Source organism: Eulemur rufifrons, chromosome 25 (genome assembly GCF_041146395.1).
Source record: "Eulemur rufifrons isolate Redbay chromosome 25, OSU_ERuf_1, whole genome shotgun sequence".
In the NCBI taxonomy this organism is placed as follows: domain Eukaryota; kingdom Metazoa; phylum Chordata; class Mammalia; order Primates; family Lemuridae; genus Eulemur; species Eulemur rufifrons.
Genome location: NC_091007.1, coordinates 9,076,733 through 9,089,529, shown reverse-complemented (window position 1 = coordinate 9,089,529; position 12,797 = coordinate 9,076,733). Strand labels below are relative to the sequence as shown.

The 12,797-nt window shown below is 39.2% G+C and overlaps 1 protein-coding gene across 9 annotated transcripts in view; it reads right to left on the bottom strand.

Annotated features, from left to right (window-relative positions):
* Positions 1 to 12,797, bottom strand: part of PRPF18 (pre-mRNA processing factor 18) — a 44,486-nt gene that overhangs the window by 6,619 nt on the left and 25,070 nt on the right. For 8 of the 9 annotated variants that reach the window (XM_069458988.1, XM_069458992.1, XM_069458990.1 and 5 more), the window contains one exon: positions 554 to 2,446. In XM_069458988.1, coding sequence (XP_069315089.1) covers positions 2,366 to 2,446 — 81 coding nt within the window. In that variant the 3' untranslated portion in view covers positions 554 to 2,365. Of the gene's footprint in view, positions 1 to 553; positions 2,447 to 12,797 lie in introns of those variants that run through there. The other variant, XR_011231494.1, reaches the window with a different exon arrangement.

Below are 12,797 nucleotides of genomic sequence, written 5' to 3'. Positions count from 1 at the left end.
CTTTGAACCTGCTTCCCTCCACGCCAGCCCCGAATGGTTAACAGTCGCAGCCTTGTTGATTATGTTCCTTTCTCTTTCGTACCATCTGACCACACTAATCAACATTAGGAGGTACTGGTGTCGTGTGGCCCAGTTGCTTCTTTTTTTTTTTTTTTTTTTTTTTTTGTTGAGACAGAGTCTCACTTTGTTGCCCAGGCTAGAGTGAGTGCCGTGGCGTCAGCTTAGCTCACAGCAACCTCAGACTCCTCGGCTTAAGCGATCCTACTGCCTCAGCCTCCCGAGTAGCTGGGACTACAGGCATGCGCCACTATGCCCGGCTAATTTTTTCTATATAGATTTTTAGGTGTCCATATAATGTCTTTCTATTTTTAGTAGAGACGGGGTCTCGCTCAGGCTGGTCTCGAACTCCTGACCTTGAGCAATCCACCCGCCTCGGCCTCCCAGAGTGCTAGGATTACAGGCGTGAGCCACCGCGCCCGGCCTCAGTTGCTTCTTTATGTGGAATATTAACAAACAGCAAAAAGGAGGACCACAAGAAATTAACTATCACGCTGTGGCCTGATTGTGAATAAAGAAAAAGTAATTTGGGGACTATTCATACAACAATATTCACAAACAAGTCCTATTAAGACCACCAGAAAGTCTAGATTGTTATCTTACAAAAAAGTGTGTCTCCCTTTTGTGCTGTTAAGTTCCCCTAAGTGCTAAACAATCGTAAGAAAAGGTTTCCAAAGTGGGAGGTGGCAGGCAGAGAACCTCGATTACCTTAGCCAGCACCGTGCAAGTAACCAGCAGATACGACCCTGTCTATGCACAGCTGAAGAACACAGTGGCCAAAACTGGTTTTTGAGTCTTCCCAATAGGGGCCGGAATAAACAAGTGTGAATCTACACCCGCCTGCTCAGTGGCCTCTAGCCCCCACCACATCCTCGGCCGTTCTAACCTCAGAACTGGCCCAAGTTGAGGGCAGCCATAGGGCCCAGCTACAGTAAATGTATAATCAATGTTTTCATTATTACTGTTGCTAACATCATCATCATTATCATTATGGGTAGTGTCACTTGAGTACACACTGCCACTAACCACAGAGCTCATCAAAGGTAGTTTAGCTACCCTCTAGCAACAATGACGACACAACTCATACACACTAAGCTCTTAGCATTCACCAGTGTGCTAAGCATTCTATTTTACTGAAGCGTGACAATAATGCTATGAAGAATGTATGTTATTGTTACCAGTTTAAAATGAGGAAGCTGAAGCTTAGAAAGATTAAGTTACTTGCCCAAGGTCATACAGTTGGCAGGTGCTGAGCTGAAGCGTGAAGCTGGGAAGTTCTGCCTTTGGAGCCCCCACTCTCATCACTGGCCAATACTGCCTCTTCCACCTGGTCAGGTGACGGCCTATTTACCCACGTTACTATGAGTCTTCTCAACGTCTAAAGCACGGTGATTGGTCACAACGATCTAAGTATGACACTGCAAAATCAGAACAAGTCTTCACTTTGTGGAGAACCAGAACCAGAACATGCTGTCTTGTCTTGGGTAGTGGCATCAGTACTGGCACCTCCCTCCTCTGCCTGGTAGGGTGTGGATGGGAACAAAGTCGGCCACGGGTCTACCAGCATCATCACAATCCCCCACTCTCACTGGCTTCATAACCCATTGCCCCATCTTGAACCTTGGGTTACTTTGTTTTGAATTTATGTTGGTATAATACACCATATTTGTTTTTTCAAACTTCTACTCACTGTTAAATCTTTTTGTCTGAGACATGACAAATACTAAAATTTACACTCCTTAGAAGATAAAAGCAAGCTTTGAAACACAAGAAAAATAACATTCGAGCTAACTGTAATAACATTTACACTCAAATTCTATTGCAAGACAGCAAAAGTTCAGCAACATTTAAGGACTATAAAGTTTCATTCAATGGTTCCAGATTTTTGTTGAAATATATAAAAATATTTTTTATAAATATTAAAGACAATGTGCAAATATATTTTACCAAACAATTAAGTCCATCCTTAAATGTTTCTTTTTAATCATGTAACCACTACTTTGAAGTCTAGTGGGAAAAGGTCATTTTAAACCCCTTTTTCTGTTGTCTACATATTTAAACTGTGAATAAAAGTCTTTAGAACTTAATTTTTGGACCATTTAAAATGAAGGCAAGACACAGAATCAGTTTGTAGTCAGATGTGATATGAAAGTCATCACAGTTCTTAAAACCAATCAAGTTGCATCAGATAGAACTCAGAGATTGGCAACTCCAGTTTTCTTCTTCCCTCATTCCTGTTGGTAATTCCAGAAGTCCATACTCTGCTTCCTTAAGGTTGTTATTGTTGTATACACACCATACACAGATCTCACAGTGCATTGTACTCCACACATTTTGATGGATCTGTAGGAAAGTGTTTCTGGCAAATGGTCATTAACCTCTTCAACCCCTAAGAAAATAAAGAAAATAAAGGTTGGTTATGATATGGTTGAACTATTCTTAACTGCCCTCCTCTGGACTCACTCCCGTTTGTCAATGTTCCCATTAAAATGCAGCAGTCCTCAGCAATTTCACTCAGACGTATATCCAGAGAAACATTTATTCACGTGCATTTGGAGATATGCACAAGAATGTTCATTGTGGCATTGTTCATGACAGCAAAACAAAAAAACTGGCAACAACCCAAATTTCCATCCATAGGAGAATGTATGAGTAAACTTTAGTGTGTTCCCAAATGGAATATTTTATAACAGTAAAAATGAATTAACTATAGCTGCATATAACAATTCAATGAGTCTCAACCAGGTTCCAATAGAGAATTAAGCTCTAAACTGCTCAGCATAATGCATCCATTGTATGTAATGAGGTAACTTCTCTCCTAGGCATCTAACATTTCAGGGATTACTTATGTTATCACCCTTGGGAGAATTGAGAAAATAGCCACTCAAATTATTTTCTGTGTTCTATGGTCCAGATAAGGAACTCTGGTTGAGATAGGCCAATACATATGAATCTCAGAAACCATGTTGACTATGAAAAGCATTGAACTATTACTACATACACTATTATACCATTTTAATAAGATTCAAAAACAAGTAAAAAAATATATATTGCTTAGAAATGCACACATAACATGGTAGAACTGTTTTTGAAAAGCAAGAAAATGAAAAAGAGAAATACAGGATAATGGTTACTTCTGGGGTAGAGGAGGAAAACTGAGATTCAGTGGTCTTCCAGATGTTCTAGTTTTTAAGCTGGGAATAAGGTTTTTAGATATTCATTTTATTATTTATAATTTATGTTTACATGTATTCTTTCGTATGTACAAATATCACATGATAAAGCACTTTTACGTAACAGTAAAAACTAAGTATAACACTCCAAACGTAACCTGGCCATTCTTGCAGAATTTAGTAGAAGCAGTGACTACACACCTTTGCTCTAGACTTTGGGCATCTGTAACCATAAACCTTTGACTCTTTTTGGACAACTACAATACACACAGCTAATTCCCCTCGATCTCACAAAATTCAAATGCTTTCTATCTCTTCTGAAACTTGGCCAGTTCTTCTTCAGTGTTTAACTTTATAGTGAAAAATTCATGACAAGAACTATGACTATTAAATTTCATTCAATCTCTTTCAATTCATCCTTTGGTCTGTGATCTTTTAAAATCCTTAGGTGACATTTAGTTTTTAGTTATTCTTCTTAGTTTTCTCATCCAAGCACTGAGTAAACAGGTCCTCTAAGTCATTATCCAAATACCCAGTATTCTTTGCAAGCAGGCCAGGGACAAGGGCAACATGCCCCTATAGATCTCTCTCCAAAACTATCTTGGGAAGAGTTTGTAACCAGCAATGAATCCTATGACCTGTTTGATCTATCAACCTACAAATTTCCTTGTTTACAAAGTAACTTTTGGCACAAATTATCTTAGGGTTTCCCACCATAGGTTCACAAAAATAACCAGAACAATGAAATCCTATTCTCACAGGCCAAAGGCTATGTTGGGGCCTAGAATAAAATCAGATATTGAGTATGAAAGTGCACATTGCCTGCTACTTACTAGTATTCCCCCAAAATTCCTTTTCTTCCTTCAAAATGATACACTGAAATATCATCTGGTCATTAAATAAGAAAGAGTTATCCCACTATGACCCAGTGGGAAGAGCAGAGTATGTGGCCACAGTTATACAACCCAGTAACAGAAGAGAACATCTGGAAATCTGGGGAGGAAGCATGAAAAATCGCCTCAAAATGTATGCTAATGTAACACAGGTATGTAAAACATCAAGTATTTATAACTCTTATTCTGCAATTACCTAAGTATTCAAACAGCTCTTAAGCTCAGTGAAATCACCAAAAACAAAACAAAATAGCAACAAAAAAATCCCTGCAAAATCTCTTTAGCCTCACAGTAAGTAGACAATACAAATATAAATCACAGTCGCCTCTGAATATCCACGGGTTACATGCTCACAGATTCAACCAACCGTGGATTGAAAATATTTGGAAAGAATAAAAAATAAAAGTAAAAATCAATATAGTGTAACAACTACTTAAACAGCACTTACATTGTCTTAGATATTATAAGTAATCTAGAGATGATTTAAAGTATATGAGAGAATGCATGCGTAGATTATACACAAAGGCTTGCCCATTTTATACCAGAGACTTGAGCATCTGTGGATTCTGCCATCTGTAGGGATCCCTGAACCAATCCTCAGAGGATGCTGAGGGACGACTATACTTCTGTGAATTCAGCTATATTCTAACGGATTCAACATCAGAGAAACATGATTTTGAAATATTTTACTTAAAGTCCTTTGTGGATTCAAGAATTGCCTGTATTACGCTCTTCAAGAATTAATGGTGTGGAGGGAGGTTAGTTTTCAGCTGATTTAGAAGAGGAAAGAATTCTGCAGGCAGTACAAAACAAGAACATGTAATTTGCTGTGCTCCTCATTTTTTTTGTTCTCTGTGCTAATCAGGTATCTGCTTTAGGATAAAGACCATTCCTTCTCATCGCCCAGCTTTCTCCTGCTGTGAATTCTAATCATGTGTGTGAGAACTGTGATCTGTAGCCATGGAAATACAGGTGAAATCACTAATTTGGCATGTTAAGTTTCCTGGAGGAATAGGTGAGAAGAGGCAAAACGAGGAAAAAGAACACCCTGATGAAATACAAATACCTTTAGTCAGCAGCAAACGTGGCAAGAACCGTCAGGAGCAAGTAGAAGGTAAATGACGGTAAGGCTGCTGGAGATGATTTTCTTTACACTATAAAAACTGAAATTTGGCCGGGCGCGGTGGCTCACGCCTGTAATCCTAGCACTCTGGGAGGCCGAGGCGGGTGGATCGCTCAAGGTCAGGAGTTCGAGACCAGCCTGAGCAAGAGCGAGACCCCGTCTCTACTAAAAATAGAAAAAAATTATATGGACAACTAAAAATATATATATAGAAAAATTAGCCGGGCATAGTGGTACATGCCTGTAGTCCCAGCTACTCAGGAGGCTGAGGCAGGAGGATCGCTTGAGCCCAGGAGTTTGAGGTTGCTGTGTGCTAGGCTGACGCCATGGCACTCACTCTAGCCTGGGCAACAAAGTGAGACTCTGTCTCAAAAAAAAAAAAAAAACAAAAAAAACTAAAACTGAAATTTTAGGTGCGTGCTCCTTACAGAAGACATTTGTGATGCTTATTTACACTCACTAACCAAACTCTATGATTTAAAAATATATACCAGTATTGTGCCTGACATCTTAGCTGCCAAAAAGCTGTGAAGCTCAACAGTTTGAGTGGTAAATAGTTACCCAGCGCATTACAATACATTGTTGCAGTAAGGATGGATAGGACATGGCACAGATTTGTCAAGGTGCTGTCCTTAGGACAGCACAGGGCTGTTTCCCCAAATGGAAACAAACAGTCTCAATTAGAGCCCGCAGGGTTTTAGTTTCAAATTGCTTATGCCAGGACCACAATGAGCTGCTTAGCTCAGCTTACTGCATGCAAATTGCTTAGAAACAGGTGGCATTTTTAACGGACTTTTATATTTTTATAAAGGCAATACATTTATTTAACCAATATTTATTCAGTGCCTACTATGTGCCAAGCACTGTTCTGGGCTCTAGGAATACAGTAGGGAACAAACCAGAAAAAATCCTCACCCTCACTGGGATTATATGCTAGTAAGGGAAGCAAGACAAGGAACACAATTTGCAAAAAAAAAAAAAAAGGTTAAATGATGTCTAAGTGCTGTGGAGAAGATAAAGCAAAGAAGGGTGGGGGACGTGTGGGAGGACCAGAAGGACTGTGGCTCTGACTCTGTGAACCAGAGCTAATATCACACAATAGCAGTCCTCTGCCTCACTCTTTCCACCTCCCTAGGGGCAACCATTGTCAAATCTTTTAAGTGTTTCCTCTGGTACTTACTGCCATGTTCCTAAATACCACACTGACAGTGCTTGGTTTTTCTGTTTCAGGTGTGACCGACTGACCTGTGGCTATGAAGGCTGAGAATTCTCACACCATGCCCACTGGCCCCACATATGCGCACACACACCCTTAAAAGGCACTTTCTCTCCCCAAATCACAGTTCTTTGGGTAGTGAAACCCAGGGCTTACCTCACAAAGGCAACACAAGTATCATTCAAAGCAGAGCCACATCTTGTATTATGATGACCTCTCCTTTCACAGTTTATGTTTCCCCCAATTTTTGGCGTGTCTACTCCATTCTCCAACAGTGAGACTACTCTCAGTATGACCAAACACCCCAGGTAATGTAACCTTTGCCATTTCTTCCTGGAGCCCTCTGTCCGTCTGCTCCAGTCCACACATACTTGTACTGCGACCGCTCCCTTCGCCGCTCAGCTGGGACTTCCTCTCACCTTGCTCTGTGCTGGATCCCGGTTCCCGGACGTTTTCGAGTGGAGGACACCCTCAAGCAGAGCTAGCATAACACAGTGGAGTCAAGACTTCCCCGGTACAAATCCAAATTGCACCACTGACTAGCCGTGTGGCCTTGAGACCTTGCTTCTCTATGCCTCGGTTTCCCCATCCATAAACAGGAAAATGGTAGCGTCCAACTCATAGTGTTGCCATACGTGCTGAAGCCCAGTGTAAGCGCTATGTGTAAGTGCTGGCTATGACGACAATGCCAGAGAAGGCGTACATGTGAGGTCACATTTTTGAGACTTTACCTGTCAGAAAACATCATTAGCCTATATTCTCCCTTGATTTGATAGTTCATATGGGAAGAGAATTCTGAACTGGAAATTATTTCCCTAGCTATTGCAAGGTACTGCTCTGCAGTCTTCTAGCTTCTAGTACTGTTAATAAGAAGATAGCATTTTAATTTCTGAGCCTTTGTAACTGACCTACTTCTTTTCTCTGAAGCACTTCTTCCCTTTAGCCTTGGCCTTGCATTATATTGTGCCTTGATGTGAGATTTTTCCTATTCATTTGCTCTGTCTTAGGTGTACTCTTCTTCCATTCTAGAAAGTAGTGTCCATCAGCTCTGGAAAGTTTTCTTGCATTAATTCTTCATTTCCTACCTTCCAATTTCTCTGTTCTTCTTTTCTGGAATTCAAACCAGCTACAAACCTTATAGACCGACTCATTTTTTTTTTTTTTATCTTTCCTAGGTTCAATATTTCCTCAACTTTACTTCCAACCCTCTCACTTAATTTTTAAGTTTCTACTATAATGTTCAATTTTTAAGGGTTCATTTTGATATTTTTTTTTTTTTTTATAGCATAGTGCTCTTATTTCATGGCTACAACTTTAAGGATAAGGTATTAATTATAGTTTTTAAATGAATTTTTTGTTCTGTTCCCTGTACTATAATTCTTTTACTCTGAATTCTTTTTCTGTGTGTTTATTTTGGTCTCTGTCTTCATGTTGGAGACTTTCTCCAACTGTCTGAGCTGAATATTCTGTCTCCAACTGAATATTCTCTCTTAGGAGAATATTCATGCTGATGAGTAAGGCACTACACAGCTAAATGGAAACTCCCTGAATGGGCCAGGCTCATCAATAGGACTTCATTTGAGGATGCTATGGCAGCAAGCTCGGCTTTTCATTGGAGGAACGCTAAGTGTTGGTAATTTAGATCTTTTCTCTTGGGTCAGTTTCACAGAGAAGAACTCTCCAACGTCCTGAGTAGGACGGAGTAAAAGCCTGCCTGCCAGCATCAGAGGAATCCAGCAGAGAACAGGAATTAGAGGTCTCATTTGCCAATACATAGACTTCCATTTAATTCTCATTTTCAGTATTGCATCTCACTCTGCCTTAGTACAAATCTCTCAGTAAGTAAACCCATTTTATGCTACAGTGGAAGGAGGGGGAGCCCTACTTGTGCAGGGCTGAGAAGCAACCCCTGGACTAATCATCCTAAATCTCAATCACTCTGTTTTCAGCCCCTCCCATGGCCTGGGCTTTTTGCAATGTCTAATAGCCCCATGTCCTGAGCCTTTCCAGATTCTACTGTAGAAACTGAATGACTTCTTAATGACTTCCTCCCACACAATATTTAGCTATATTGATTTTTCAAAATCAGTATGTTTTTAGGAAAATGGTCTCCATTTAAAAGTCTAATTGGTAGGCTATACACTTAAAAATGGTTAAGATGGTAAATTTTATGTTACGTGTATATTACTACAATTAAGTTTAATTGGAGGCAATGTAGAATATTCCAGATATGGTATAAAAATATCAAATATAGATACAGTTTGGTGTATCACAGCCTGTGATACAGGATACATATCCTGGTCCTGGATAATGAGAGTTGTTTATATCCAGAGAAATCAATGGATCATTAAAACAATCAACCTGCATCTTCTAAGAAAACCTGCATTTTTTTTTATTATTGCAGAAAACAAAAACTTATAAAAACCAAACCAAGGTACAATTACAATCGTTCACCTGGATTTGTCTTTTCTATCATTAGTTAATAGAACATGAAAAAGGTATTTTTGGTTTATAAGTAATCTTTTTACTGAAGTATAAAGACATTTTATTAAATCAATTATTTCTGTATTTGCCATCACTAATTTACACTATAAGACAAAGTCTTAAAGATGAAAGCACAGATCCATTTAATGGTACATCAAGAATGAGAAGAATAAGGGATGAGTGGCATTTTCTACCTATTTAAAATTCCGTTATGAACTGTGAAAGTTCTAATAAAGTAATGAATTAACATGCAATACTTACATTAAAAATTAATCCGAACTTCAGACTAAGGGAATGCTCATTTGACCTGAAATGTGATGCTCACAAAATGTGTACTTAATGCTTATAAGTTAATTTCTGTAATTTCAACCAACATTTGTAGTCATGCACAAAAAAGGCCAATATTTTAAATATCGTCTACAGGAATTCTTTCCACACAAGTATTTCGTTAAAATTGAATTCATCTAAATAACGCATTCTGGACTTTTAAATAACTGATCTGGGTCTAGCCACTGGGGATGACGGCAGAGAAAGGTAACTACACGCTGCTTCCAACGAAATGCCCCACTGCAAGTATTAAATGTATTAAAAACTTCAGTATCTGAAAGACTTATTGGAAAAATTAAAGAAAACTGATAGCTTGGGACTAACCCAAACCACCTACATAGCGTATGGTAGAAGACACAGAGCTGCTCGTTTTTTTATTTATCTGTATGTTTGTTTTCTATATGAAGAACAAATTTCCACTTCAAAGGTTCATCATTTCACAGAAAGTAACAACAAATTACAATTACAAACAATAATTCAAACATTAAGTAAAAATGTAACCCTAACTAATTTGGGGGAAGATTTCATTTATTTGACTACCAGGCTTTCACAGTGGAGGGGGATATGGCATTTTTTTCAACCATGTGGTTGAGAAATATAAGATTTACCACCCTAAAGTAAAACGACGCCTACTTCCCATCCACTAAGCTGCCAGCTAGAAAGCAGCATGGCCTAGGGTAGATCAGCATTCCCCAAAATCTGTTTCCAAAACACACTAGTGTTCCATGATATTAAAGGGTGTTATTACAAGATAAATGCTAGCAGTATTTTTCTCCAAAAATGTACTGTTTTCGTAGGCTGGGAAATATTAAATGGGTAGACAGCTGTTATCACGCACTAACTTGCCTTTAGCAAATGGTTTATCATAGCCAAGAATGCCAGGCTGTGGCACAAAGCCACCAAACCCACAATGTGTGGCGTATATTTGAGCTCCACGCAGGGGAGCATTCACCAATAAGCAGGATGTTTTGCGTGCAACATACAGATCAAGCTGTGATCACTCACTGCAGTAATGAATGTTTCTGTCACACCAGTTTGGGTAATACATAAATACATCACAAATTTACAAATGTTCCGTGGACAAATAAATTTGGCAAATGCTAGTATAGATGAAATATGCCAAAACATGAAATATGGATTGAAATAATGGACATAAAATATTGACATCATGCCTTTACTAGGGAATTTACAAAACTGAAGGTTAATGAAAACATCTTGCCAGAGAAGAATATTATAGGATATTTTGTCTTTTATAATAGCAAAACCTTAAAAAAAATTATTTAGAAGAGAGTATATTCCTTAATCTTCTAACCCTCCTCAAAGGAATCTGTGTATAACACAGTGCACAGATCAACTCATATACAAGTATCAAGGAGGATACCAGCAGAGAACAAACAGCATATTCAAGCTAGATAAATTGATGGTAACAATTTCAAGGACATTACAAAGGAGTAGGGAGGACTTGGGACCAACGAGAGAGAGCAGTGCCCTTGCACTGGCAATCGTGGGAAGCTGTGGCCGGCCCAAGCCTAGACGGGAAGGGAGGAAAATGGGTGCTAGAACCCAGAGAGGGACCCGTATGGAGACAGCCGCCAGAGAGAAGCGATGGCCTTGGGCAGAGGGGTGCAGTCACCCAGAGGAAGGAAGCCAGGGAAATAAATACCCCAGAACGAGTTCTTTTCCCACCCACAAAATGCCTTCCAGTACCTCTCTGGAAGGCCTGCCCCGACTAGAAGCCAGAAGGCAGGGAAGTCTGCCAATTTTGTCCACAAGAGTCAGGTTTCACGGTACAGAATACAGTGAGGAAGGGTGAGCGCAGTTTCAGGGGCCAACAGCTATCTGATGTGTATTTCACCTCATTTTCCTTCTCCTGTTTACCTTCCTTCTCTTCAAGTAAAGAGTGCCCAAGATGTGAACTTCTTGAAGAGATGTCTGGAAATGACTGAATTATAAAGTCTTTAAATAATCAAGAGCTTCCTATAATCTGTGTAAAAAAAGCTTTACCAAAATCTGGGCCAAAGGTTTCATCTGTATTTGGCAGAATAAACAAAGGCCCTGAAGCTACTACCACCAATCTCAATCTAACCCTGGACTTGAGTCCGGTCAGAGCTTTCCTTTGATCTACATGGTGAGAAAACCCTCCCTGTGGTGTATTTAATTTTTGTGAGAAAGAGAACACTTCAAACAACTTCCACTGTTTACATGCTACAGAGGTTTGCATAAAACCAAAAGATGAATTTCTTTTCCAGTAAAACAGCCCCGTGAATTGTTTTCTACTATATTTCATAAAACATATTTCTCACCAGTATTTCCAAAAAAAAAATTATTCCACACATTGCAAGTTTTCATTTACGTGATGTCCAACAACAGGCAAAACTAATCAATAACGACACATGTCAGAATAGTGGTTACTCCTGATGGGGGACTTAGGCGGGCACAGGCATGAAGGAACCTGCTGGAAACGTTCTAGATGTAGATCTTGTCTTATAGCTTGCTATGTGTCACACACATCAAGAATCATTAAGCTGTACAACTAAAGTTAGTACACTTCAAGCACTACCCTGTTGAGGTGTACTATACTGCAATTTAAAAAGAAATAATTATTAACTGATTTTCACAATTACCTACTCAGCAAATATCTGAATGTAAAAAAGATTTGGGTTTATACATTCACCAGGAGTCTGCGAACTATGGTCCTCAGGCCACTTGCCCCTTTTATAAATGGAGTTTTGCCGGAACCCAGCCCAGTATAGCGCCTTGCAGGGCTGAGTAGTTGGGACAGAGACCGTATGAAGTGCAAAGCCCAAGATTTACTTACTGCCTGACCCTTTAAGAAGTTTGCCAACCCCCGACTTAAACTTCAAATGATACGCTTAAATTTTACCTTTTTTAGGATAATTCAAATCAACCTCACCTAGATACCAAAGTAACAAGAGGATGATTCATAAGACAGCTTAGTAAATTACTCAGTTGACTGTAACCAAGAATTTCACATAACCCTAACCCAGGGGTGGCAGCATACTTTTTCTTGAGCTAACTATAGGTTTAAGACACAGATCACAAACTGGCATTTTCTTTAGCCTTATATAATGTTAATAATGTTAATTTTTTTTAATGTGGTGCCAATATTTTAAAAATAGGAGAGTACATTTTTCCAAAACCCAAGATCTTGCTTCTAATTAAAAAACACACACACACACACACACACACACACACACACACACACGAGGACGACGACTCAGCAACATTGGAAACATACTCGTATAGGGAAAGAATGAATTCAAGTGACTCCAACAGGAGAGGCTAAAAACATAAGCTGACACTTAACATTTGTGTTTGCATTGTTCATTTTCTTACAGCAGAGTTGAGGAAAATGAAATGCTGCCTCTATTTGTGCCTGTATAAAAAGTAGGAAAACAGAAGACAGATAGAAGGCCAGAGGTTTCCTGTTATCTGACTGACTATTGTGGGCATGTGAGTTGTGTAACTTTAGGTTTAAGCAATGCCCTGCAGGGAAAATGGCA